The sequence below is a fragment of the Fonsecaea nubica genome (assembly GCF_001646965.1).
Source record: "Fonsecaea nubica strain CBS 269.64 chromosome Unknown Scaff16, whole genome shotgun sequence".
NCBI lineage: Eukaryota > Fungi > Ascomycota > Eurotiomycetes > Chaetothyriales > Herpotrichiellaceae > Fonsecaea > Fonsecaea nubica.
This window is the reverse complement of record NW_019173689.1, coordinates 331,778-358,410: the sequence shown is the minus strand read 5'-3', so window position 1 is coordinate 358,410 and position 26,633 is coordinate 331,778. Positions and strand designations below refer to the sequence as shown.

Sequence of the window (26,633 nt, the reverse complement as noted above, 5' to 3'; positions counted from 1 at the left end):
CGAGCTTGAATCCACACTATTATAAGGCATCCCATCCCATCCCATTGTTCTCATAGTCGAGCACGAGGTATTTGGTTTGAGGTATGTATTACGGAGTAGTAGTTTCCTCGCCACTGTAAGGGGCCACGGGGCCTTGGTCTCCCTGGAGGCTGTTGTTCGAGCACCATTGTAAAGTCCAGTTCGTACCAATCAAAACCTGTCGGTGGAGTTCCATAGCCGCCTTGTGTGTATATGGCTTCACTTCTCCGACTATCACAGTGTATGAACTTCAGCATGAATCGGTCACAGAGACGGCTCGTCACACTGGAAGCACTGAGACAACCCCTTGGATCTCGCCTTCCACAAGGCCAACACCTTGCCACGTCCGACACACTCTGAATGCCTGATGCGCACCCGAGTTTCCTCCAAAATTGCCGCATCCAAATTTGGATCACCATCAGATCCGAGCTAACATCCGCTGGAATCAAGTAATGTGTTAGGATTGAACCGCGGCAAGCCAGAATAGAAGAGTTGTCCAGTCAAATTTCAAGCAGATGTTGACTGACAACTGGACAGTAACAATCTTCATCTGAATGCTAGCATTACGCAGATTCCATCCTCCAAGTTGCTCCATACAAGGGCTAGACTGATGGGTTCGAACCATCTAGTTCGCTCGGACGAGGACTGGACCTGGAGTTTCATGTATTTCCGGACAAGGTGTCGGGAGTTCGGGACAAGCCTGCTATCCAGCAGCGAGAAAGGCGGTCATGGCTGCAGACCGGTCCACGTGAAATAGCCGGGTACTCGGTGGGCGCAAAGAGTTGAAAGGGGCCACTAGATGTGCAGACGAGGTTCAATCGTACGTCCGTGGTTGGAGGAGAATTCGACCCAACTCGGATGCGATGTTGCTGGACGAATTACAGAATGCGCAGGAACCAGTTTGACATATTTCACGCTCTTCAGCTTTTCTTGCTCTCGCTCCCAGAAGCACCAGGAGTGTCCGGGTTCCCTGCAGCCGTTTTGCCAAATTCCAATCCCAAATTCGTCCACTCATCTTTCGCCATGAGACCCTTTTCCATACGACAACCAAGATATTCCTTTGCCAGTAGCCTGCACTCTTCGTTGTTCCTCCCAGGAGGGTTCTGTTTTCTCAAGCATCGCAGATAGGATGATATTACGTGCTTGCATTCCGCGTCGTGGTCAAGTGGGAAGGAACCGCGTTCCGGAGGGGTGGGTTTGTAGTTGGCCGCGCCACCACCTGGAGCACCGAAACCAGACATTGATGTGTATTTTCCCAACAGGAGGACCAAAAGGAATATTGAGTGTAGCTGGTCGCAGTGAAAAATGGCGCAGATTGAATGGTTGCAAAGAATCGGTTTGGAGAGTTTGGTTTGGGGAAACGGAAATATTATTTATTATCAGGGGATGCTAAGCCCGAGCTCCAAATACTTATCATCACGTGCCTTACTCGAAGTCGAACAATGCTGGGGTGCGCGAGTGAAAATCTCTCCTGACAATGAAATCGCTGTTCAATGTATGATGTTTGCATATATCTATCCGCTACAGAAGCAAATGGTTCAAGAGCTAAATGTATAACAGCCAGCCACAGTTCACAGGCAGATCATTCAGTGTCAACGACTTTAAACTGATCACCTTTCCCTACGGTGTCCTATCGAGGAAACAGAGGAACTAATATGATGTTAGCATGTGTCTGTGAGAATACAGTAGCGCATCAGGTTGAGGGCAGGCCAGCAACATTTCAGTTCTCCAAGGTGATGTATATTCGACACGGGGATTCAGTAAGAACACAGCGAAATACATGAGATCATCAGGATAAACGCATCGACAGGAGGGGATATGCTTACTGCTCGGTCCCATCGAACTCAGACGATGTAAAAAGATTATACCTGTACCAAACAATAGTCGGTCAGCTCGGGCTCGAGATCAGATCTCTTGCGAAAAGGGGCAAATTGAACATCTATGTCAGGCTATTAGCAACTCTGTCAGCAAGAGGCAGCAAACAGCAGATGATCCAAGAAACATACCTCATTAAATCAGAATTTTCAGTGTTAACGTTCATTTCCAAGCGAAGGCTCGGTTCAAACAGTGTGAATATTGTTCATCATAGGATGCAGGTTGAGATGAGAGACAGAAGTTCAGAAAATACCTAAAACCAGGGCTGTTAGCACCGCGTCACACATATGTAATACAATCCAACAACGTTTGGTGCATTCGCATTCGATCAGCTGACGAGTTCTCAACAAGTGTTGCGGCCTCACAACATCCACAAGGATTGTACGTCCTGCTTTTACAGATGTATGGTGCCACACACGCAGTCTGTCCGCCCGTTCGTTCAAGTCTTCGTCACAGGAATAAGGCAAGGGGAAGGGATAAGGGGCGAAGAATGTACCTGTCACAAAATCTCATTAGCCTTCCGTGTCACGACACAGAAAAAACTGGAAGAGTTGAAGATGCGCATGGGTCAGACAAGGCTGAAACTTGTAGTAGACAGATTCCACATGGTGAATTAAGTCTGAGGAATGCCATTCGTGTCAAGGGGTCATCACGAGAGGAACAAGATGAAGTAGATGTAAGGTCGTACCTTTTTCAGAGAAATGCTGTGCGTGGCCGTTTTAGCATACAGAAGTCCTTGAACCATCTGCCATAGCCTTCAATAAGTCAGCGATCATTCTGCGAAGTCAGAATGGGTGCAGCGAAAAGGGTAGCAAGACGGTCAGCGTAATTCTAGAGATGAATTTGCTCCTCATAGAACGTGAGTCCTTGGAGTTGGATTGTATAATGTTCATCATTCAAGCAGGGGACAGAGAACAGAGCATGACTAACCTTGAGAGCAACCGTCTGGAAGCTAGGCGATTGCATGCATGGTCCAGCTCAGGAAACGATGAATTGAAGAAAAGAACTCAAAGTTTTTGGAGAAACTGGAACTGAAACTGCGAACAAAATAATAAACGGCGCCAAGCTGATCGTGCCATCTACGGTTTAGTGCCATCTCCGCACTAGAGCCTCGTCAAAAGTCAGCCTCGTAGACACCGCGAGTCGATCATCCCTTCTTTTTCAGCTTTGGTTTGCAGGCCAGCCACTGTTCGCAACATGTCGTCTCTACTTCCTAAATCCCCTTCATCGGCTTCCAAGATTAATATTACCACAGGCCAGCTTCCCTCATATGTGGACGCCACGCAGGCTCCGACTAAGAAATCTCCATGGCGCACTATCCGGGGGCTCGAATATAATCACTATGCCACGGTCATTCTTCCCGATGAGCTATACAGCCTCCTTTGGAAGAAAGTGGACGCGAGCATGGAGCCAGTAAAATATGCAAAGGTCATCATGAAGCTAGCAGATGTACTCAGTGGGGATTTCTTCACGGAATATGTAAAAAGAGGTGAGACTTACGAATGCTGTGTTCCACTGTCAACCTCAATGCTGCATTCAGACCACGAGCAGCAAGCCTAACTTCTTTGGATGTGTAGGTAACATTCTCATGGTCTCAGAGGGCGAAGCTGGTGTTGATAACATCTTTTCGTTGAAAGAAGGTATGTGCAGGTAGACAGTCAGTCGAAGCCACTATAGCGTCGGAATCGTATTGGCTTGACACCTTGAGCTAACTTGGATTACCAGGAGTCCTGAGACTGGAGCTTTCGAAAGAATCATATGAGCGGGCTGGTCTGCAAGGCAAGCCCATACCTTCTGGTGGCAGCAAGCACGTCAAGTTGAGATATCGTAGGTCATCTCTCTCCGATGGCTTTACTTCGTTCTTCTTCAGCACCGGAACTTCGACTTCGTGCTTGGGTATGGAGCTGAGAATCTTGCAGTCGTAGAGGTTGACCTTCGTCTCCCGTCAATGTTACACGGAAAAAAGGGCTTCGAGCGGCTCGTCTGGGCCGCAAAGCATGCTCTAAACCAAAGCCTCACCTGGCTCTTCATCGACCTCAATACAAAAACTGGAGGTAATTCCTTCTACGCTTTCTCTCAAGCTTCCGTGATGGTACTGATCCTCACTACAGATATCTCGGATCAGAGTACACTGCCTCTGAGCGCACACCATCCTACAATCCACATGATTTCACCAGTGACACAGTCTCTGACAAACGTCTTGACTCCTCGTACATTGACCGCAATATCTGATGAATTATCCCTTCAACCTGCAGAGGCGCACGAGTCTCTGTATGATATGTTGGAATACGTCGATATGCTCTCACTAGCTTCGCCACGCGTACAAGCCACCGACCAGGCTCACTCTTTCCTCAGCCAATATCAGGTGCCTGACCTCTCAGACGATCCAGATTCAGGCAGTTCAGGACAGACAGTCAAAGTTCTCACATGGTCCGGTCTCATACCATCGCGATGGATATTGGAACTATTGTGCGCTGTCGTGTAAGTGCATCTCCTTATATGAGCCCGGGAAAAAAGTTCCTTAGGCGGAACCAAACACTATATCGATCTCATGTGATGCATATTATTGCTCCGTTCATTGCTGAGCGCCGGATCTTGACAGAAAACATTCCCGCACTGAACTCTTCGAAGCACTTCCAAAGCAGCAACAGTGGCTCGCAATCAGTGTCTCTTCCCACAGGATGCAAGCAATCAACCAAGTTGATGGATATACAATATTACTTCAAGCGGCCCGCCCTTCCGAACGATCACAGAACATTCATCTAGACAACTCGGCAGCCGCCATGCCGGTAGACACAAACGAGAATCTGGGTCAGGGGTTGCACCGATCTCCGAACCATGAGCAGGAAAACGACATAGATATGACAGAAGGGTCAACCCAAGCAGATCCCCACCAAAATCAGGAGCCTCCCCCATCAAGAACTGGCTTTCATCGCTATCTCTGCGCGGAATACATTGGCAGTCTGACATAGCCAAGATCCGGGGGCAGCAGTCGAACACTAAATATTAATGGAGGCGTCAAGATGAATATCTATTTAATGGACATCAACATCGTGGATGAACGGCAACAACCCTATCCTTCACCAGGTCTGTCAGGCTGAAACGACTTCTCTGGACCAGTCGTCTACCGCAAGTTGGCCTGCATTCTCAGTACGCAGTGTTGGCTCAATAAGAGAATCTAAAGGCGGGGTGATCGTCACCCAGATTCTTGAGCTCGGACTCTGGCAAGTTATAGCGATGATCCCTCGCGCCCTTGTCTCGGAGCCTGTTCTCTCTCCTGAGGTACCACAAGAGAATGCACGAAGCCACTGCTCCGGCGGAAAGGAGACCCACGCCCGTCCCGAAACCAACATGATAAGTTGGCGCTTGCGACTTGAGATATATGTTGCTGCCGATGATGCCGCCGATATTCCCCAGGGATAATTGCATGGCGATCCCCACGCCGCGCTTGTAGTGGCCGCCGAGGTTGTTGCTCAACCACCCTACAATCCCAGGCTGCGCCACGACTAGGCCGCTCTGGAGGAGGTAAAGCGCGAAATAACGGACGCCGACCGAGACGGAAAAGTATGACAACAAGATGGCATATGCGATGATGGCGACGACACATCCGCCAAAGACGAACGAGGAGCGGTGCTTGAGGTGGTCGGAGATCAAAGCGCAGGTCAAGCACACGACGGTCCCGACCGCGTAGAGGGGTATCGTCATGACCTGGGCTTTGGTCGAGGTCCAGCCCAACTCGAAGAGTATCGTGGGGAGGAAATAAGCGCTCCCATAGCTGGACGTCAGGATGCAGAGGTATGCGAAACCGGCAATCCAGATCTTGACGTCGCCAAAGCACCGCTTCACCGCCTGCTTGTTCAGAATGTTCATCTCAACGTGCGTGGTGTCCGACGCCAGCCTGCGCGCCCAGAACTGTCGTTCGTCTTCGGTGAGGAATTTGGCCGTCTCCAGCCAGTCGGGGAGGATCCAGTACGCCGGGATCGCGACCGCGATGGTGAGCAGCCCTTCTATGATCAGGATCCATCTCCAGCCACTGTACCCCGAAATGCCGTCCATGTGAGCGATCGCGTAAGCCAGAAGGCCACTGAAAGCTCCCGTGACGAGGGAAGAGCCGTAGAAGATGTTCAGTCTCCACTGGAACTCGTGTCTCTTGTAAAACATGGTCATCAGGTAGATCGACCCGGGGTAGACGCCCGCCTCGAGACCCCCGAGGATGGTTCTGCAGACGACGAGGCCGGCATACGACCTCGTCAGTCCCTGACACATGGTCACGACGCCGAAGGAGAAGACAACGACGCTGAGGAAGAGCGACGGTCGAATCCTCCTGATCAGGATGTTCGCAGGGACTTCCAGCAAGATATACAGGATGAAGAAGATGAACAGGACGACATTGAAGTCCTGGCCGTGCATGTGGAGATCCTTCTCCAGCCCTTGGATGCGGGCATTTGCGACATTGACCCTGCACCGTCGTTGTTTTCAGTGTGAGTCCTTTCGAGAAGGAAATGGTGACAACTGACCTGTCGAGAATGGTACACATGAACAGCAGAGACAGCATCGGCAGCAAGTTGAGATCGCACTTTAAGAGGATGCGCCGTTCAGAGAGTCGCGCATCAACATCATCATCGTTGGTCTCATGCGGGATTTCTGTCGAGATTTCCGCAGCCTCTTCTTTCTGCGCTGGCCTGGCCGCCTGGTGGGGTTCGTTGAGCTCCATCTTTTCCATCGAGAAACAGGAGGATATTGCTTGAGAAACAATACGGTCAAACCTTTCGACACCGGGGGAGGGTCAACGACTGCGAACGGTAGATCTCTCGACTCCCAAGACTCCCGTGCGAGGGAGATGGCATGCCATTATTAAGGCATTTCGCTCTTCTGTCTCCTCCTCGACAGTGCCGACCACGGCTTGATCTGTACCGAGTACCACTGCTGCCAAGCAGCCGGACGGTCGAGCCAGCAGCTTTCAAACCTTGACCGTGGAACGGAGTGCAACCGCTGGCTGACATTGACCGTATATTTCCCAAGGCCCGGCATAACAGAACAAGCCCAGGACTGTGATCGCAAGCACTCGGTACATACGAATCGACTCTTGGCAATGGCTTGCATTCGCCAAACGAGCCGGAAGCGAGAAAAGCCACAGACGAGCTGAATAAGAGGATCATGTAAGAAGACGATACGTGCGACTCCCGACCAAGAACGAGGTGAGAAGCATCGCCCAAGACGGCTAGCGTATTGCCTTTGGGGGATGTTGGCACCAATCGGAGGGCGTTTACGTAAGGTGCCTCACCTATTTCTCCTTCGGGGCACAGGACAACACACACGGTAATCCGTCAGAGTGGTACCTGGGAAAAGAAAGGGCGTCCCCTAAAATTCAAGGGACCGCATCACGCTTCCCATGGTCTCAAAGCACCGGGGGGGTTGAATGAGTACGGGAATGATCACGGAACCGCAAAGCGGAAGGTGGTGCTACTACTTTGCACTCGTAATAGTCGAGCATTGGCACTCCAGTCTGGCGCGAGTCAAAAACCCGCTGCGCAATCATCCTTCGGGCGACAATTGCGAGAGTACTTCTTACTTGTACCTCGTATCGAGAAAGCAACTCGCTTGAAAAAAAAAATTAGACCATGATTTTCCAGTACCGAGTACTTGACAATACTATAGATCGCCCAAGGCCACGAGGCTTGAAAAAGGAGGAGAACAAGTTTTGATTACGTGTGTTGAGGGCGAACTACACCCCATCTCCCCAGCTGGCCCTTAGTCAAACATGCGCTCAGCCCGCCTATACTATGCTGGTCACACTCGAACGCAACCCTGCACATCATGACGAAGCAAGAGGCGCCCTTGATCTTTGTCCTGCAATCAACCTCTCCCCAATCACAGAAGGAAAAGGAGCTTCAGGACGCGGAGCGCAAAGCCCACGCTGCCAAAGTCGCACATGCAAGGCGTCGCCACCACGTGCGAGGAGTCGGTCAGGTCAGACACGGGAGGCCAGCTCGGCCTTCAGCAGGTGGTGGTGGTGGTGGTCGTAAGAAAGGTTTGTGGCAGGTCCGAGTAAAAAACTTGAACAATTTCCTCTCGCTGGACGGGACCATATGCTGACTCTTCGGATCAAAATCTGTGACAGGTAATTATTGGATAGACGAGACTGCACAGGAGGAGAATGTCCCAGCCGCTACGCTCCCAATCACGCCTCAACGAAGCCCTATTCCGCTCTCGCCACACGGCTCCTCTGATCCGTTCAACGCTCAGGCCATTCCCGTCACGCCGCGGGTCCATCAAGTCTTGCAGTATGCGAACCAGTCGCTGTTGAGCCTCTTTGCCACGAGCTACATTCGGCGATTGTTCGCGGATCCCTGGAGACGGTACTTCGACCCCAAGAATTACGGAGCCCTTCGGGACATCAAGTCGTTTGCTTGGACCTGGGAGTGGTCTTCGGCCGAGGAGGGCGCACTCTCCTCGTACGTCTCGATGTACGCCATCTCCATAACGCGATTCCTGCCCAAGGACGCACACAAGGAATACTCGGTCATGGCCTTGAGCCTCCGGACACGGAGTCTTGAGGTGCTGCGTAAGAGAATAAGCGATTTGGATGGGACACGTCGACCAGACATGACGCTCATCATGTGTGTGATGCGTCTGTTCCGCATGGACTCGTTCGCTGGGGACGTCAAGGCGGCGCGTCTGCATGCGAACATGATCCGTGGCTTTGCCGACTCGGTCCCAGAGCTGGAACAACGGGGCCACTTCATCCGCATGTTGGTATACAATGACATCGTCTCGGCGACGAACCAGCTTCGGCGGCCTTTGTTGGACTATAAGCATTGGATCCAGGCCTTCTCGAATGAATGCCACGCATTAATCGATCATTGTCTGCCACCCGACCCCTCGGACGCCGAAGACATCCACCATTCGGTCTCGTTGGACCCACTCCGCAAGGCCATGAAGCGTCTTCAATGGTATCTGTCCTTTGGGAAAAGCACGGTCAAGCCTGGTACTTTGCGGGAAGCGGAGATGATCCATCGCTGGGTAATCCTGGATGCCCAAAGGTCCATGGCAACCCTCTTACACCTGTACGCCGACTTGACCGATGATCATGATTCCCACCAGGAACCCCACCTCACAAACATAGCTTTGACATTGACGTTGATCATGTCCCTCCAAAAGAGCCTTTGGGAAGCCAAGCTCAACGGCATTGATATCTGCGACTCGTCCCGTTTCATCTTGCCGCGGCTGGAGCGGGTCATGAGATCAATCATCGAGTCGTCAACCATAGAAGACCTGCATTACTACCGGGAGGCGCACCTTTGGGTCTTTTTTGTCGGGGCCCAGATGGAGCAGCAGAAGCTCAAGGCGAGCCACCCGAGTCCAGCGAGACAAAAACCTCAGGTCGCGCCGCCCTCGCTGTGGTTCAGCAACATGCTCGTCCTACAGGCGCGGTTCCTGAACCTGTGGGAGTGGTCCGACGCGCGGGAATTAATGCTGAGTTTCGTCCTCAACGAGTTCTGGGAGCCGTCGCCTTTAATTTGGTACGAGACCATTGTCCAAAACATAAGCGACCAGATAGATGAGGCAGTGACGGCGTCTAGTAGCGGAATGTCGGTGATGGCGCTGACGGGGCCGTCCGACACTGTTTGCTGGCCCAAGTACAGTGCCTGATTTCTGTAGAGCTTGAGAGCTGTTGCGTTGTGAGATGCAGCCATCTATCTGTACGGGGAAGAATAGTCTGTAACACTATTTCAATAGACGACTCACTCTGGGATTCACATCGTGGTGCCCTAAAATCTGAGGACATAAAGTTACGAAAGAAAAATCAGGTGTGAGTGGAAGGAAGGAAGGAGGGAAGTTGCCCCTTCGAGTTCAGCCTCGTCGAGTATCACAATGCAATGCTTGGCAAATGTCCTCCGCCTCCCACGATCACGAAGTACCACAACCAAGTAGAAAATCATTCCAGTATAGAAAAGGCGCACAGTGTAAAAAAGATCCAAAAAGTCAAAAAAGACGTGATCAGATAATAGCCCTGCCCTGTTGACTCTGTAAACCCACTCAAGCCCTCAGCTACGAGACCCACTGTATATATATATATTGAAGTCCCCAGAACCCGCACAGCCCACAGCCCACAAATCCCACAGAGCCCACAACAAACCCTCTGCTACGAGGCCCGCTCTACAGTAATTCTACAGCTACAGCCCTCGCAGAATCAATCAGTGCGTGGACCAGATTCGTAGATTCCTCTGACACCTCAACAAGAATCTGGTCCGAAGCCCCCACCCGCCACGCCCACAAGGATGCACATTCGGGAGACAGAGGAATCCGTTTCGCGTTGAAGTTGGTCCCAAACCTGCAGAACAGGTTTGGTCCGAATGTAGGAGCAAATTGCGGGATTGATATTAATATGTCTTAATATTTCCAGAATGATGAGTGGAGAAGGTCTGAGCGGGTCTTGTGGTAAGAGGTGCGGCAGAATTATTGGAAATCATCGGTGAATTCTGGAGTTTTCCTCTGAGAGTACCCTTCTTCTGGAACAACCGCATGTTTGGGGCGATGTAGCGTTTCTGAGGAGTGCCACTCTTGGGACCTCGGAGCAAAGAGTATACTTACATTCCGTACGTCGATTAGAAACCAGTTGGGGATCCTTGGTCAGGTAGTCGAGACAATGGAAATCTTTTTCAGCTAAACAGGTGGAAAGCTGTATTTGCGCATGCACACAATTCCACCATTTCCCTGATGGACTCGCTGAATCCAGAACATGGCAGATTGGGTCACGATTTCCACCATCCCCAGAAACGAGATAATTGTTTTGATCGATATGCCTATCAGGACCAGGAGGGTAATCGAACCATCTCGGCCAAAAGACAAATGTTGCCAGACAGCATTTCATCGACGGGTGGTGGATTTTGGGTAGGCCCTGTCACAATCAAAAGTCTTCGGATCCATACTTGAAGGCCTTCAACCTTGCAGCTGCTGTGATATGACGAAAGGTTCCCGTCGCTTGGAGCTTGCCTCTCATGAGATGATCAAGCTGAACAGAGCGTCTTCCTCCTGCGTAGTGTCATGACCTTCAGATGCGGACGGTTCGCGTCATCCAGGTGAAAGCACGTCATGGCCAGTATCAATGGACTTGTGACCGGCTCCAACGCCATGCAGACTGGCTCCAAGACAGGACGTCCTTTAGCACTCGAAAAGCTGACATTGTAGACTAGAAAGTCGTGGGTTGAGTGGGAGGGTTGAGGTGAATGACATCTCCAGGACCGTCCGTGTAAGTGACATATTTGAGAAGGATGGCCTCCACTTCCTCGCTGTAGAAGAGTGATGTGATATGGTTAACCAAGGGGGGGTCGCTGCGTCAAACAAATGGGGGATGAATGTTTGCACAGATTATGTCGACTAATTATTGTGAAAATAACGCCAAGACCTTAAGAGCTGCGTGAAATTACATCTTGATCCACCGCAATATATTTTCGCTCTCTTCCGATTGCTCCACCGTTTCTCCACGTGACCACGCTAGACTTTAAAATGGCGTTTCTTGTCGCTCTCGCGATCCTGGCAAAATGCTGCTTGTTTGCAGCCGCCTTCCTCCTCTCAAACACCATTGCCTACTACATCCTCCAAAAGAACATCGGCATGATGGAAGAGTTTCAGTCCGAGACCGACAGCGACTACACCAGTTACTGGCGTGACTGGGTGAGTTTTCGATCCCCCGTCCCCTTTGTCAAAAGCCTCAGATTCATCTCACACGCAAATTCACTTGGCCCCCTTGAAATGACAACTATGGCTTCTTTACAAATGTAGCTGACATTCACCTCCAGTTCATCTCCTCGCGTGGCAACGAGTACTTTTGTGAAATCGACGAAGAATACATCACCGACCGCTTCAACTTGACTGGCCTTAACACGGAAGTCCACTACTACCAACACGCACTCGACCTTATCACCGATGTATTCGACCTCGACTGTGAAGACGACATGCGCGAGACAATCGAAAAGTCCGCCCGTCACCTGTACGGCCTGGTCCACGCGCGCTACATCGTCACCACCCGCGGCTTGGCCAAGATGGTTGAGAAATTCAAGAAATCTGATTTCGGCCGTTGCCCACGTGTCATGTGCGAGAGCCACCCGCTTCTGCCATTCGGTCCCAGCGACAACCCGGGCCTCAAGACGGTGAAGCTCTACTGCGCCAAGTGCGAGGACATCTACAACCCGAAGTCGTCCCGTCACGCCGCCATCGACGGTGCTTACTTTGGCAGTTCCTTCCACAACATCTTGTTCCAGGTCTACCCCGCTCTCGTGCCCGTCAAGTCCAGGAGACGCTACGAGCCCAAGGTCTTCGGATTCAAAGTTCACCACGCGGCTGTCTTGGCTAGGTGGCAAGACGTCGTGAGGAGACAGCAGCGAAAGCGCTTGGAGGACGCCAACGTGATTGCCGAGGGACAGCAGCTGTTTGTCGAAGACGCCGAAAGCAGCGATGGGGCAGGTGATGACCGCGTCGAAGAACTGGACGACGAAGTCGGCAACAACGGCGATAGGAGAGTGGGCGCTCACGGCGGCGAAACTGAGGGTGTGGCCTTGTACGGAACGACCCCGGGCGGCGGACAAACTGCGCATTGACCTGTGGACACTGGACACATCACGATAATGCATGGATTGAGATGGCGACGAAACGGCGTAATGAGATCATGACAGATGGCTGGGCGGGAACCGGTTGAGGGAAAGTGAAATGGCGTAAAGGCGTGTGTGTCATTGCTTTTACGCAAAGCGTTCTCGAGCATACCGGCATCGGCATCGGCATCGGCGTCGAGGCGTCTGCCGCCCCCTGGGAGAAACTAAATACATTCAGAGGGATTCTGAGGCTGAAGCATGGAAAGAAACAAACACAGACAGACAGACAGACAGACATAAACAGGAGCTTGACGGATCGCCCACAAAAAGGCAAAGAAAGGTGTGACGATGTCCCCACGAAGGGCATCGCAGATCCAGATCCAGATCCAGATCCAGATCCAGCTTCTCCATACCAAGAATATGTACATCCTTGTTCATGAGAGAACTCGTCGATGTCTTTCCGACGCCGAAACACTGCAATGAGCTTGAAACGAAAAAACGAGCGTCTCCAAAAATTCAAAGATATTGATTTCTTTCTTCTCGTTGTGATTTTTAACTGGCTAAATGGCTAACAAGCGAAGACGACTTATCCCCTCGCTGCTGGATATCTGATACGCTGGCACTGCTCGTCCCAAAAATACCGCCGACCTTGCCCAATCTAGGCCGTGTTGAAGTTCCCAGCATGAGCCATGAAGATGTCGTTTGGCCTGAAGGACCAGAAACAAGCTGGGGAGTAGGCGCCACGGGCTGGCTCTGGCTCTGGCTGATATTCCGAGATCTCTAATCTCTTCGTCTCCTCTTGCCCTTGCGTCCCGTGTCCTCCTGGGCCTCGTCCACTTCTTCGTCCTTCCCCTTCTTCAGCTCCTCGGGCTGCAGTCCCCAGGCCTCGGCGTCGATCCAGTCCTCCCCGTCAGAACACTCGCCCACGTGGCCCTCGGTTCTGCACCAGTTCCAGACCTTGTCCCGCATCCTTTTCGCCTTGATCAACTTGCCCAGCACGGCCTCGTAGCCGCGCACGCTCTCCTCTTGCTTTTGGATGTACATCATCAGGAGACGACGGGTTTCGATGAGCTCGTCGACCGGAAGGCCGAGGCGGGCGAGGCTTCGTGGTGGTCGGTGATTTGCTGCTAGGACAGGAGGGAGAAGGAACAGCGGGTCGGGTTGAAGGAGGTATGAGTCGATGGTTGATACCGTCGATTCGGGAGAAAGGGGAGGAGTAGGTGCAGTCGAGCTATTGTGCTCGGCAGCCAGGGCTCGAGTAATTCTTCGTGTGGGTTTCGGTCGATCCTCGTCCTCAGACACCGCTTCACCATCCTGCTCTTGTTCCCGCTCTTGTTCATCTCCTGCCACAACTTTGGACTCTTCTTGGGCTTCTTCTGCGCCTGTCTCTGGCGCCTCCTCTTTCGCAGGTGGTTCTTCTTTATGCACCCCATTCGTTTTTGGATGTTCCATTCCACCACCAGCTACTTCTTTGGAAGGCTGCTCCTCTGTCGTTTCTGGATGTAGTCGGGATTTGTTGGGAATTGTAGCTTGATGCCTATCATTCGCGTTCGGGCTCTTCTCTTGAACACTGGGCGCGGCATTGGACATTGTCTCATCCTTCTCTCCATTCGCGTAGTTGTGCCCGTTGACACCGTTCTGGGTGTTCTCGCTCTCGAATCCGCGCTTCCTCTTCTTTCCCGCTTGCTGTAGGAGCAATTTGGGTTTGGGGTCAAAGAGATCCCAATCGTCCACACCTTCGGTACTCTCAAGAGGCATCCACGGCTCGTCTCCCATGAACTGCCTGTTCAGGTTTTTGGCCCGCCAGAGATTTGTTCGTTCTTGACGCAGTTTCTCCTCGGTAGATCTGATCATATCAGGAAGGGCACGGTCGGTAAAGGGTAAAGATAACGTAGGGTGGCTCGAAAGCTCAGAAGGATGTTTTAGAGGACATAATAGCTCTGGCAGACCATATCAGCGATCGTTTCAACAACACAGGGATGCAGCTGGGGGTCAGTACCTTCAAGCCGGATGCCAGCGTAGGCATTCTCGTCCTCTGCATCGGCATCTGCCTCGGCGTCACTTTCGCTGTCGTCCAGTTCGTCGCCGTATTCATTGTATCTTCTCGGGTTGCGTTGCAGAATGTATCGCGCGTAACCAGCATGTTCTATTTTCTGTGCGCGCGGTGAGCTTCTCGGACCCGGCAAATGTTTGCATGCGACCATACTTGCTTATGGCCTTCTGGGCCCTGCGGATACGGCAGAGAGCCAGCGTGAATATAGTTCGCACCACGTGCTAGCTTATGACCTCTGTTCGTGGCAGCAGAGGTAACCTGGTCGGCCGGACCTGAAATGTGGAGAGAGAGAGGGATTAGCTCAACCGTGCGCAGGGAGCATGTCTCAAGAATCAAGGATGTCATGTACCATCTCTTTCGCGTCGTAGGGTTCGCTTGAGCGCCGCGATTGTCTCTGCAATCTCTACATGTTGAGGAGGCATGTTTGCGGTCCAGAGTGCGAAGGGGGAGTGGCCGCGAGGGACGAGGGTGACAAAAGATCAGCCCAGGAAGTTCGAGGATTAGCGGGGTTGAGAAAGGCTGGAAGCAAAGGACGAAAAGGCAAAGGCACGATCAATTACCACTCCGCATATTGAGTGTTCTAGTATTATAGGCTTGACATGGGAAGAATGAGTCGAACGAAACAACAAGGGAGGGTCGCAGGTCGACTTTCAAACTTCACCATCCCTCACTCCTCATCCGGTTGCTCACAAGAAAGACTGGAGCCAATCACAACATGCGCCCTGGACTGGAGCCGCGGCAAAGTTGCCCGAATAAAAGGGCCTCCCAGGGTTCACAGCGTTTTCCAATTTATGACGCAATGCTTCCAGCAAAGCAACCGCGAACCCTTGTGTCGAAACCCTAGAGTGCTCGATGTGGCCTGAGGCATGAGGGTTTCCCTAGGCCGAGCCATGACCGACCGCAGGAGTTCCCTCTTGATATTTTGTAGCCAGTCAACTGCATCAGGATTAACTATCGTCCTTTCGACCGACCAGCCCTCGCCCGGTCATGCCTTCTTTTTGCCCTGCTGCTTCGTCATGGACCGAGTTACAGGTCGGGCATCCTTTTTCGCGTAGATTTCTGCCGTGAAGGGACTGGGGACTCGTCAGTGATCGCAGCACAACAAAAGCATTCAAGGTCTCTCACTCTTCAAATCGTAGTGCACCGAGATACATCACAAAGACCTCCAACGTCAGCAGCACCCCAGCCACGCGGCCATAATACAGAGCCGTGCCCAAGAATGATAGCGTGCTCCCCCAGTACATTGGTGCGTCGGTGACATTGAACGGAAACCCTTCCACTTTATGATCCATCAAGATGCCAAAGTAGTCGCCCAAGTAGGTCCCAGTGACTCCCAACGCGTACATGCTGGACAAGACGAGGACGTTTCCGCTGAGAAAGAGAACGACCCCGAGTTCTGGCTGATGTAGTAAGGGATAGATCGGCTGCTGCTCAAGCGCGGATTTGTAGAGAGAGTCTCGAATGATGCCAATGCCGAAGATGGTCACAGCCAGGGCGTAGCAGCCATAATAGGGTGAGCCAAAGGCCTTGGTCAAAAAATGAGTCTTGTGCTCTGTTCCTGTCAGTCACGAGTTACCAGTACGGAAAATGTTTCTTGCCTTGTCGAGCGACGATGCTTCTACAGTCAGTCTCTGAACAAACCAACGTCGGGATGCTCGGTACTTACTTCCAAAAGATGGGATTGAACGCGATAGCCACGGCCGCAACTTGAGGATTTTGTTAGCTCCATATCCCATTGCCAACAAGCCCTTGCCCTCGAGCCTTACCATAGAGTGATGGCTGAGATGTGTCGATAAAGCCAATCTTCTCTTTCCCCGTCAATCCAGCAAAGAGGTTCTGAATCTTCTCCATTCTTGAGGTCGATCTAACCGAGCTCTTTCTCAGTCGAATGTACTTTACTGGACAGGCGCAAAAACAAGTGAAAAAGCCACGGGTAAAAAGAAAGAAACGCGCGAACCTGAATTGAGACGAACGATGTTGCTTGGCGCAGACAGATATGACGTGACGTGATTGCATCTACAAATTGGAACCTGTCGCTAAGATTAATATATCGGAGAAGTCCAGAGACTCGCCAAGTTTCCCATCCAGACACTGTTGGAACTGCATGAGACACCTCACTCCTGTTCTTTCGACAATGTTTGCATGTGGCAGCAGTGCTTTCTGGCTACTCCTCTGGTCATCATTCGTTTGCTCGTATCCAGATATCTCGATATCTACACATCCACAAAACCATGTGGATGACGGGAGAACCTTTCTACCTTCGTATTGACTGCCAGATTGATGCACAATGCACTCAGACCTTGACCAGCACGTTGCCCTTCTTGTCCACCTTGACTCCACTACCTCCTGGTAGAACCCTCAACGTCTGTCCGAAATATGCATCAACCACATTCATATGCACTGCGATCCATTCGTTCTTCTTATTCGGCAGTATCCGATATTTCAACGACTGCCTGCTGATAGGAACTAGGCTGATCGCGCACGCTTTCGGCCCGCTGAATGCAAAGTCCTCGCTCGCCTCCATGGAGACGTTGAACGTGAGATAATGCATGCTCGGGTTCTCGATCGTGAAAGACAGCTTGTGCGCTTCCATTTCCGGCGGTCCGACACCAGTCGAGGAAACAGTGAGCATGACTCTTGGCTCGGCCATCGGCGCAACAAGGCGAGGTACTTCTAGAAGCGTTGTGCTGACTTCGTCCGAATCTTGTCGGCGCCAACCAATTTGTAGTGCGAGCTCAGCCGCCACCGTATGCCGATCGCCCAGTATTAGTTTCTGCAGCGAGAGATCAAAATCGAATGTCTCTGTGTGATCTGGCTCTATCACTGTCGAAATGGTTGCATTGGGGTCGTTGGTCGCAACATCTGTGTTTGCAGATTTCCTCACAATGCCAGTGCTTGCTGAACAAACCGCACCCCCTACGACTTTCGTAGCTGTGAGCAATATAGCCTCAATGACCACAGGCTCCGTGGCGAACGAGTAGAGATTCGCTGCAACGGAGTATAGGTGCCTCAGACCCAGAGGTGTCAAAGAATCGGAGTGCTGTGGAGGGGCTTCGAAGAAACTCGGCCAAGGCTCGTGGTCGAGCTGGGGGATGAAATCGTAATTCGCTTCAAAGGGCCGGATGACCCCGACATCGACAGTCAGGACCTTTGTAAGAATTGTTTCGGGTTCGGAACGTAGGCGATATGTCGCAAGAAGTTCCACTTCGTGATCAACCGCGGTGGCTGTATCCATTATGCGGACTGACACGACAGCCTTTCCTGACGATGGAATCGTTCCGAGTTCTCGTTTTTCCAATGTTAGCACTCCCGCTTCCGATGCAGTCGCTGGAGTAGTTTTGGATCCCGTCCCAATCCACATTATCTGCGCCGCACCCTCAACCGGGCTGATCATGCGGGCGTCGAGCGACACAATTACATCTTCTGCTTCTTCGTTCAAGATGTCGAAATCTATTGTCACTGATTCGTTAGTGTAGTATGAGCGTCTCAGTCCTGGAGCCGCAATCTTGAGTTTCGGTGGTTTGGGTTGCACGTTGATCTTATTGAATGCATTTGACTCTTGTCCCAACGATCGAGGCGTGGGTTTGCCGGCTTTCGATTCCCACCACCGACCTATCGAGTGTGAAAAGTCGGTCGAAGTTGCAGCAAATGAGAAAGTCTCATGGTCGATTATCAGGGTAATGGAAGCAACGACGATTTCCCCAGCCTCCCTGGGCACGACGCGTAGCCGGAATATCTTGGTGTGGTTCGAAGGAATTGTGAGATCAGCACTGCTCGTCTGTGACGGAACGGCGCCAGCGGAAGATCTCCTTATAGACGACAAGGACATGGCCAATGATTCGTCCACCTGCACGTCTATGAATTGGACAGTCGAGGTCTCGGTGTTGCCACCCTCTTCTCCCTTTGCAACCAGATGGACGGGTTTCAGACCACCTTCGAAGACAACCTTGATCTCTGATAGGCGGATGGCCGGGAGACCCATCTGTGCTCGAGAAAGGATGCAGAGTTGACACTCCACCGGCTCTCCGACAAATACATCATGTGTTGAGAAAGCAAAGGTGGCAACCAGCGGAGAAAGAGTCTCATCAATGCCCACGGCGACAGACAGCGGCTCTTTGTTGGTGCTAGACGGTGTGACCGCTTGACGGAGATCATAGTTAGTGTTTGGCTTCCGGTCAAATACTTCGTTTGAGAGCTCCCAAATCAGCTGAACGAGTAACTCGCCATCATCGACATGAGCAAGACAATCAAGGAGTGCCCAGGCCAGACCTTGCAGCAACTTCCACCATCCACCCTGTCTCCATTTTTTGCTATGCCACAACTGTCGCAATGTCAGGGTTGCCTCCACCCACGATTCCGTCTCGATTTGTTCAAGAGCTTTCTGGAGCTCGAGAACCTCAATCTTGCGCAGTTGACCTCGCTTTGCGAAATGACGGATGGCCGCATCCAACGTTGAGATGATCTCCCCCGGGTAGTCGTATCCTGGGGTTCCGTCTATGGGAACTTCGCGATAAGGCTCCAGAGCAAGATAGGTATCATAAAGATGAGCCTTACTGGCAACCATAGAAGCTGGTGAACGACCTGGTGACTGCCTATCTTCCTCTGGGATTTGCAAGGCCCTGCTCCGGCGCGCATAAATGCATTTCTTTGCGATATCCAGCCAGTATCCCTCATGATGAAGCAGTTCCCAGGGGACAAATCTCTCACCCGCAGAGAGCGACTTGTCCACATCGACAAAGAGAGGGAGCAAGTCAGGTGCGTTTGGAAGCCTTACATGCAACAGGGGATATTCTGATCGAGATACAAGGTCCGCCATGACTTTTGCCCAGGCAGTCTGCCACGCTGCCCAGCCGTAGTTATCTGTTCCCTTACCTCTTCGGTCGACCAGATCTCTGATTCGGTCTCGATGCGCCACCCATGATCTTACTGCTGTCGTCACTTGATCGGTCCACAAGAGACACCTGATTGTGCGAAAAGCAATAACATCCGCCAGCAGCCTTGCTTCGTTGAAGCGTGGGCTCCAAACGGCGATAGCATCAATGATTTCAGGCGCAAACAGATTATCATAAGCAGTCTCGTAGTTCCGACAAGCCGCATCCATCTCTTGCCGGAACTCGGCGAAGACGCCGAGCTTGAATTCATAACGGACATTCCAACCCTGTGAAGACAGTATGTGCGAGTTCCCCGGCTGTACAGTAGGTTGCGGGGCCGTGCTTCGATTACGTTTGCGTCGTGCATGCTTCGAAAGGTCTCGGTAATATTCTACACAAAGGGGATGCAGAGACGAAAGAACAGACTTGACGAATGCATTGATCTCCGTGGGCGAGGAGTTATGAGCGAGGAAATGGATGCTTTTGCCGTCTAAGCCAGTTGCTCGCCGAATGGTACCGACGCGTTCTTCCAGATCAGCAGGACTAATCATGCCATCTCCTAGCAAAATAACCACCAGTCTGGTCTTGTAATTCGTCGACGTGAGCACGCTCCGCACATTGTTGATCTCGGACTTTAACTTATTATCCTGAAGTGAACTGGTGTTGGGATCGGAGACCAGACTAAAGACCGTCAAGAGGGCGCAAGGCAGGCGTGACTGGTGTTTTGTGATCCACAGAGGAGAAATGATACCATCAGGATACAGCGGAGAGCTGGGAGTCAATGGTGACAGCGGAGAATGTAGCACAAGTGCTGGCGGTGGACTTCCATTTGCACCGACAGCCGACAGACGGGGAGAATGGGGAGGGGGCGGTGCTTTACGAGGAGGAAGAGTGTAAACCTGCACCATGTGTCAGCGTCACAATCGTTGTGGGCAGCCGTATGGTAAGGGGAGCGCTGACCTACCCGTCCGACCTTGACTATCCTGAAAACCCTGCCACTCCTCGATGTGGAATATTGAGAGTGCCACGGAAGATCAGAGGCATCTTGTTCGCAGAAAGACTCGAGTAACTGCTCGGCGAGAGGCCCGCTGACGATGGGCGCATCCACCTTGATTCTAAATCCACCTTCGTGCAAGAAGTCGTGGGTCTTCACCACAGGATCTGGCTCACTGGGGCTTCTAGAGTCCAACCCTGAAAGCAGCAGTAAAGGCAGGTTATGAAGGACGTAGTCTTGTGGGAAACGGTCCATGATTATCGGACATCTTGCGTTCTGACAGGAGTCAGATGGCGATGACAGATGAGCACCTGTGTGTTTGTGGTTTGAATGAGTATACCATTGCAGCAACAAATCAAGAAACAGGGTCGTCAACCTGCGTCAATCCACTCGGAACGGGGTTACAGTGAACAATGTTGGAAGATCGAAGTGAGATAGAACAAGTCGAGAAGTGTGATTGAAACAATGTGAGCTCGCCGCAGTTTCCGAATTGAGCGCAGGTTGCAGCCCATGGGAAATGCATCACCACCACCAGCAAGATCCTTTGGCCATGTGACGGATTCATCATGCAATTCAGACTCCAGATGTTCTATTCTCATATACCTACCTTTACCTTGGATGCTGAGGCTCTGCGCCATTGCTTCGAGTCCTGTCATGTCACTATGCCCGATTGGTGGCCGCTCTCCCCTCCCTTCATTCGTTGTTCCAATCGTATCTCGAAATGTTATGTGCAGAGTACTCCACCTACATCTGTTGTTGAGCCATGCTGCAGGTTCATCTAAGCACTTGGACCATCCGCAAATGCCGTTACGTATAGGTTTGGTCCTCCCGTTGGGTGGATTGAATCCCCATCAATAACCCATGGCCGAGTCTCCATGTGTTTTGTCTTGGTGCGCACGACCTGGAGATGGATCTTGTCACAGGGTATCGCCAGATTGCTGTCAACTACTCGGACTTATGCAGGATTCATGTTGGGGGCGTTTTTCTCTCGCCCAAGGTTTGCCTCCACCTGTGCATGTGGTTTCCTTTTTGTACTGATGATGCGTGTATCCAGCATTCGCATGACTGATATCAGCTCGAGGCGTAAGATGCACTTCAGGCTTCGACGAGTCGAGGCAATTACCACATTGGGTATTTGTCTCTTCTGTCCGGCCCGCAGAGCTCAATCCGCCACAGCTCTACGGATGGGAACTAGTTTCTCCCAATCATGCAGCAAGCTTACTAGACCCACTCGTTTGTCATGATTCCATGCGAAGCACAGATCGCTACCTGACTCTCTACTTTGTACCTCATCTCCTCGTACTCGTTACATTCTGGCATAGCCGCTCTTTGCCCGCTCGAGGCTTACCAAGCCATGCGAGGAATGGCTGGTCCAGCTGGTCAGTCTATTGGCCAACAGATTCTCGAGGTCCAAGTCGCAGAGGCAAACGGGTCAAGAGAGCTGCACAGCAGCACTGTCTGTATCTGGAAGGCGCCCAGAGCGGCAAGACGGCAACGTGTCCATCTCGGCTGGAATAGCATTCTCTGTGTTGCTCCAACGTCAGTTGTCTGCAGCGACCTGCAACCTAATCTGACGAGGGCAAAGCCTCGAATCCCATCAGATGTGGACCCCGAGACCCAAAACACTGGAATACGTCCATCTGTCGACCTTCAAGTCCACTCCTGGAAGTACACCCGGGTCACGGGGCGCTTCTACACGGGGCCGATGGAAGGTATTCGTCCTGAGACTGTCCCATCAAAGCCAGCACCCCGAAACAGGACCCAATGAGTCCCCTTGTCCGGTGGAATTATTCAGCCGGACAATGCAGGGTGCAGTATCACCAGCATTCCTAAAAGAGTAGGTGCTCTAGGGGCCTAAGCCTTGGACGTTGGATTTGATCCCACATCTTACCGACTCGGAGGAGACGCGAAGGACCGGAAGACCAATCGACAAATGTGGTTACCCACTCTCCCGTTTTCCCGGCGGAGAATCAGATCCATGGAGATCCAGAGCCTCGTCAGACTTGCCTTGGATTGACCCACCGTTTCAGCTTATGGTAACCGCATCAGACAAATCGGGAAGTGGTGTGATGTTCGCCAACATCACACGAGCGACCTTGTTTCCAGCCGCCATGGTCGAGGCCCGCCCTTTTTGGCAGCAAGGAATCGTCGTGTACGTAAAGATTTTCAGTGCGAGAAGGCCAACATGTAGGTGCCGACCTGGTGAACGAGCCGTCAGGAGAGCCAAGGAGCGTGCTCCGGTTAGTCACAAATTATTCAGCTGGATGATCCGAGTCCAAACTGCATCTGGGCTATCACCAAAATCTGCCGGCTGATGGACGGCGACAAGCTAGGCTCTTTGCTATCTCGTCGTGGTGAGCTGGAAGTCTCCGCCTGCAGAATGTCTCCGAATTATCTGTTCTGAGTAAGGTTTTCGAGAGAGAAAAGGAGCCTATTCGAGCCTGTTTTGGTATTGACGCTTGAAGCTCCCCCGGGCAAGCGCAGCTATTTCTGACCGAGCTATCCGACTGAACAAAAAGGCCCCTACTCCTCACCGAAGACTCAGGCTCTGTTCCAGACCAGCATCTTCCCCCCCTTTTTTAACCCCAGCCAGATTAGGCTTTACACGAGCTCGAAAAGCTGGGTCGGATGTGTGTGCCTTTTAATTCAGAGGTGTTACCGACAAATGCCTCCCAGGGAGGACGGGGCATCAAAGACCTTTACTTGGATTACTGGCGATCCACGCAGCAAGAAGAACATCACACAGATTCGGCGACATGCGGGGCAGAATTCCGGGGTGAAAGCTGAAAATAGCGCTAGAACTCGCTCGAGTTCTTCGCCTAGGCCAGGACTTCGAGGCTCTACAAAGCCCTTTAGAGCTGTTCATCCTTCTTCCAAGGTTGACGAGACCGCTGGGAAGTTCTTGAATTCACAGGGTGATGCGAACAGTCCCTTCCATGTGAATTACCCTTTCAGCACTGCGGAAAATGGCACCGCTCCCTCAGCTCCCGCTCAGCAAGATCAAGTCAACGCCTACGAGCCAGTCTACCCGCTTCCATCGAGCCTGAGAGAAGCGACTTCTACGAACCAAGAGGCTCCTCCTTCACGAAAGGTCACCATCTGGGATCTGGTCAACCACTCGGCCGAGGAAGAAGAGAGGCACAAGCTGGAACTACTGGGTTCAACTCCAGGGCAAGACACAGACGATGGTCGAGCCGACTATTTTGGCAATCACATCGGCCATACAGAACTCAAGCAAGCATTGAGCGAAGTACGGGCACATTCTCCGCGAAACTCTAGGAAAGCGTCTCCGTTGCCGGCCACTGCAGCCCTGCAAGCCAACATTGCCAAACGCCGCAAACCCACCGCGCAGGCGGGTCACTCGAACGCATCATGGCGCATCGGTATGGCGCCCTCCGCCGTCATGACTCTGTCCAAGGAAGACTCACAAGTAGAACAGATCCTCTTACAAACCAGCACCTTCTACACGAGCAAGTTCGAGTCCTCGTGGTGCGGACAACTCCATGACATCGAGCGCATCAACTCTTTCGAGATGCTAAGCGTCGAAAATTTCAGCGGCTCCATCACAACGGCCGCCGGACTGCTGGCTGTTGGAAGGATTGACTCGGCCTCATCCATACTCAGCCGTGTCCTCCCTACGCTGTCAGACCTCCTGATATTGCAACACCCAAAGCTTTACTACATCCTCGCAGATCTCAGTCTTGACACCTCCAGCACTGAACTCGGACGCCTACGTAGCCAAGTGAAGAGGTTCGCTGCCGCCGCATCTCTCGCGATCCTCGGGCCTTCCCACCCGATCACAGCTCTGCTCCAACTCACCCTCACAAACACCGACCAGCGTCTCCGACTCCGCGAATTGATTCAGCGCAAAATTCACGAGCTGCACGAACACCTTTTCAGTGCCACTTCTCACGAGACAACCGCGCAGTACTACTACCTCGCGCGTGTGCTCGCCCAGCTGGGACACCTGGATGAAGCAGCTCGCATACTCACGCGAATCATTCCTATATGGGAGAACACCCACACCAAAAACAGTCTCCTGCCGGTGACCGGCCTTCTCGAACTCACCAAAGTCCACCTCGCCTTGGGAAACACTAATCAAGATACGGAATCGCTCGTATCCGATGCGCTGCGCCGCACACTGACCATCGAAAAATCTTCGGAGGACCAGTCATCCCCTCTAGCGGAAGTGGTGCACTCAAGGATGGGCTGTTTAAGAACCCTGGGCCGGTTACATGTGATGAGGGGAAATGTGCAGACCGCCATGATGCAGTATACAGCCGCAGTGAGTGTAGGCGTGGGGGAGCTGGGGGCGCGCGTGCCCGCTGTGCAACTCGCCGTGGCAGATCTCGATGCGGTGACTCGCATGACTGAGCATTCGGACGACGACGACGACGATGATAACAACACCCTTCACGATGTAGATCGAGTGGCGCTGCCACCAGTGAAGCTCGGGCCAGACATCTGGGAAGCGGCGAGGCTGAATCTAGACGCCTTCTTGAATACCGAGGGTTCATGACTTGTTTGCAGCAGGCCCGTGGTCTTTATGAGCATTGTCCTTGGGCTGATGTTTGATTGGGGGGTGAAGGGGGGGGGGGGGGGAATCGATAATGGCTATCTAGGGAGGCAGCTAGTGAAGGCGACGGCGAGTTGGAGGGACCATCAACATGTTCTGTTGGGTGGTGGTTTTTCCCAATACATGCACACACCCGCGCCTTTTCGTGACGTAAACCTACAGATGCTCGGTCCGCCTCCGCATCCTAGGAGTTGTCTTATGCGTAGAACATGAGCGATGGTGGTGTTGTAGGCGCTATACAACTTTGGCATAATTTGGAGTACTATATTTTCCTAGTGTCCTGGTCGGTTTTATCCTTTCTTGTCTAATGCCTTTTTAATGGTATATCCTGTCCCATTTCCCACTACGAAGAAGTAACATCATTTTCCCTTGTCGGCCAGTTTCTTCCTTTTCTCTCTCTCCTTCTTCTCTAGATTCTGTATATATGCCTCGGCGGCAATTCCGCCAAAGACCAACCCAATGCCCATCCACTGGCCCTTGGTGAGCGAATGTCCAAACCACATGACGCTCAATAGCATGGTGAACATTTTCCTCGTCACTGTCACCGTAACGAGGAGGAGGGAAGAGAATCTCTCTAGCGTGGCGTAGATGAAGAGTTGGCCGACGGCGCCGCAGAGGCAGAAGAGCAGGACATCCTTGAGCACGGGTGGATGGCGCTGAAAGAAAGAAATGGCTTGAGCCAGCTCGTGAGTGTCGGTCCGCACAAACTCCGGGATGAGCGCTTGAGGGACGTATGGCGTTGCCACGAGGTATGCGCCCATCAAGATTGTGCCGAGCAGGTTGAGGATGACCATCATCTGCGGACCTGAGGTCTTCCCGTAACGGTGCGGGGATTGGAAGATGTGGTCTTGGACCGTGTTTGTCAGGCCGTCAAACAGCAAGTTGATCCCCAAAAGCGTCAATCCATAGATACTCGAGTTCTGTGTCGACCGTGTCTTGCCCGGCTTCGGGGGGTGGTAGAGGGTGAATACTGCGACGCCGCTGGTGACTGCCAGTACTATCATGTATTTTGACAGAGGGTACCGCCTGCGGAACAAGGTAACGTGTAACGCCATGACAGGGAGTAGTTTGCATGATTTTGCCAGGACAAATGTGAGGTAGTCGACGTGGGCGAGGGAAGCGTAGCCGAACGGAGATGCGAGGGTTGTGGTCAGCGTAACCAGCACCAGTGGCAGGAAGGAAGAGGTGGAGGGAAGAATGTTGAATTGTCCGGTCGTATAGGAGAGGTACAGGCTCCCGCTTATGAAGGCGAAGACGGCTTGGATGGTGTTGAGGACGATCGGGAAGCGGAAGTATTCTTGTTGCGCCTGCGCAGCGGAGGGGGATGTGAGCGGGTATGGAGTGGTGGTGATGCGTTCTTGCAGCACGCCCCATGTCAGAAACGAGGCATAGATACCGCCGACGCACACGAGGAGGGTCAGAATGCTTGGGTGGGCCTGCTGTGTCTGTGACCGCTGTTGGGAATGGGAGGTCGACTTCTCAGAAGGAGAGGGGATATGGCCATTGCTGTAGACGGCGCGCTGTTCGGGGACATCTGAAGGGGCCTGCATAACTTCCCCGGAGTTAATGCGCTGCATGGGCGTGACTTGTTTGCGGCGCGCCATGTTGTTAAGGACAGACGGAAGAAAAGGAATGACTGGAGTGAGTGGGCGAT

General features: G+C 52.2%; 11 protein-coding genes across 11 annotated transcripts; 5 read left to right on the top strand and 6 right to left on the bottom strand.

Moving 5' to 3' along the window:
• Positions 1-938: 938 nt before the first annotated feature.
• On the bottom strand, positions 939-1,259 carry AYO20_03488 (hypothetical protein; the record flags this gene model as incomplete). Its single annotated transcript, XM_022641791.1, has 1 exon — positions 939-1,259. One exon carries the CDS (start codon positions 1,257-1,259, stop codon positions 939-941), a length of 321 nt encoding a protein of 106 aa, XP_022502324.1.
• A 1,831-nt stretch (positions 1,260-3,090) lies between these two features.
• On the top strand, positions 3,091-4,378 carry AYO20_03487 (hypothetical protein; the record flags this gene model as incomplete). The annotated part of the gene is made up of 5 exons (XM_022641790.1): positions 3,091-3,382; positions 3,471-3,533; positions 3,619-3,720; positions 3,813-3,947; positions 4,005-4,378. The coding sequence occupies 5 exons, from the start codon at positions 3,091-3,093 to the stop codon at positions 4,376-4,378; spliced, it is 966 nt and encodes a 321-aa protein (XP_022502323.1).
• A 680-nt stretch (positions 4,379-5,058) lies between these two features.
• AYO20_03486 (hypothetical protein) lies at positions 5,059-6,607 on the bottom strand (the record flags this gene model as incomplete). The annotated part of the gene is made up of 2 exons (XM_022641789.1): positions 5,059-6,352; positions 6,411-6,607. 2 exons carry the CDS (start codon positions 6,605-6,607, stop codon positions 5,059-5,061), a joined length of 1,491 nt encoding a protein of 496 aa, XP_022502322.1.
• Positions 6,608-7,710: 1,103 nt separating this feature from the next.
• AYO20_03485 (hypothetical protein) lies at positions 7,711-9,546 on the top strand (the record flags this gene model as incomplete). The annotated part of the gene is made up of 2 exons (XM_022641788.1): positions 7,711-7,924; positions 8,015-9,546. 2 exons carry the CDS (start codon positions 7,711-7,713, stop codon positions 9,544-9,546), a joined length of 1,746 nt encoding a protein of 581 aa, XP_022502321.1.
• Positions 9,547-11,403: 1,857 nt separating this feature from the next.
• AYO20_03484 (hypothetical protein) lies at positions 11,404-12,494 on the top strand (the record flags this gene model as incomplete). Its single annotated transcript, XM_022641787.1, has 2 exons — positions 11,404-11,571; positions 11,697-12,494. 2 exons carry the CDS (start codon positions 11,404-11,406, stop codon positions 12,492-12,494), a joined length of 966 nt encoding a protein of 321 aa, XP_022502320.1.
• A 771-nt stretch (positions 12,495-13,265) lies between these two features.
• AYO20_03483 (hypothetical protein) lies at positions 13,266-14,960 on the bottom strand (the record flags this gene model as incomplete). The annotated part of the gene is made up of 4 exons (XM_022641786.1): positions 13,266-14,425; positions 14,485-14,638; positions 14,692-14,810; positions 14,888-14,960. The coding sequence occupies 4 exons, from the start codon at positions 14,958-14,960 to the stop codon at positions 13,266-13,268; spliced, it is 1,506 nt and encodes a 501-aa protein (XP_022502319.1).
• A 563-nt stretch (positions 14,961-15,523) lies between these two features.
• Positions 15,524-16,389, bottom strand: AYO20_03482 (hypothetical protein; the record flags this gene model as incomplete). The annotated part of the gene is made up of 3 exons (XM_022641785.1): positions 15,524-15,611; positions 15,664-16,096; positions 16,305-16,389. 3 exons carry the CDS (start codon positions 16,387-16,389, stop codon positions 15,524-15,526), a joined length of 606 nt encoding a protein of 201 aa, XP_022502318.1.
• Positions 16,390-16,831: 442 nt separating this feature from the next.
• Positions 16,832-20,658, bottom strand: AYO20_03481 (hypothetical protein; the record flags this gene model as incomplete). The annotated part of the gene is made up of 2 exons (XM_022641784.1): positions 16,832-20,308; positions 20,374-20,658. The coding sequence occupies 2 exons, from the start codon at positions 20,656-20,658 to the stop codon at positions 16,832-16,834; spliced, it is 3,762 nt and encodes a 1,253-aa protein (XP_022502317.1).
• A 1,108-nt stretch (positions 20,659-21,766) lies between these two features.
• AYO20_03480 (hypothetical protein) lies at positions 21,767-22,171 on the top strand (the record flags this gene model as incomplete). The annotated part of the gene is made up of 1 exon (XM_022641783.1): positions 21,767-22,171. One exon carries the CDS (start codon positions 21,767-21,769, stop codon positions 22,169-22,171), a length of 405 nt encoding a protein of 134 aa, XP_022502316.1.
• An 897-nt stretch (positions 22,172-23,068) lies between these two features.
• On the top strand, positions 23,069-24,922 carry AYO20_03479 (hypothetical protein; the record flags this gene model as incomplete). Its single annotated transcript, XM_022641782.1, has 1 exon — positions 23,069-24,922. One exon carries the CDS (start codon positions 23,069-23,071, stop codon positions 24,920-24,922), a length of 1,854 nt encoding a protein of 617 aa, XP_022502315.1.
• Positions 24,923-25,338: 416 nt separating this feature from the next.
• AYO20_03478 (hypothetical protein) lies at positions 25,339-26,583 on the bottom strand (the record flags this gene model as incomplete). Its single annotated transcript, XM_022641781.1, has 1 exon — positions 25,339-26,583. One exon carries the CDS (start codon positions 26,581-26,583, stop codon positions 25,339-25,341), a length of 1,245 nt encoding a protein of 414 aa, XP_022502314.1.
• Positions 26,584-26,633: the final 50 nt, after the last annotated feature.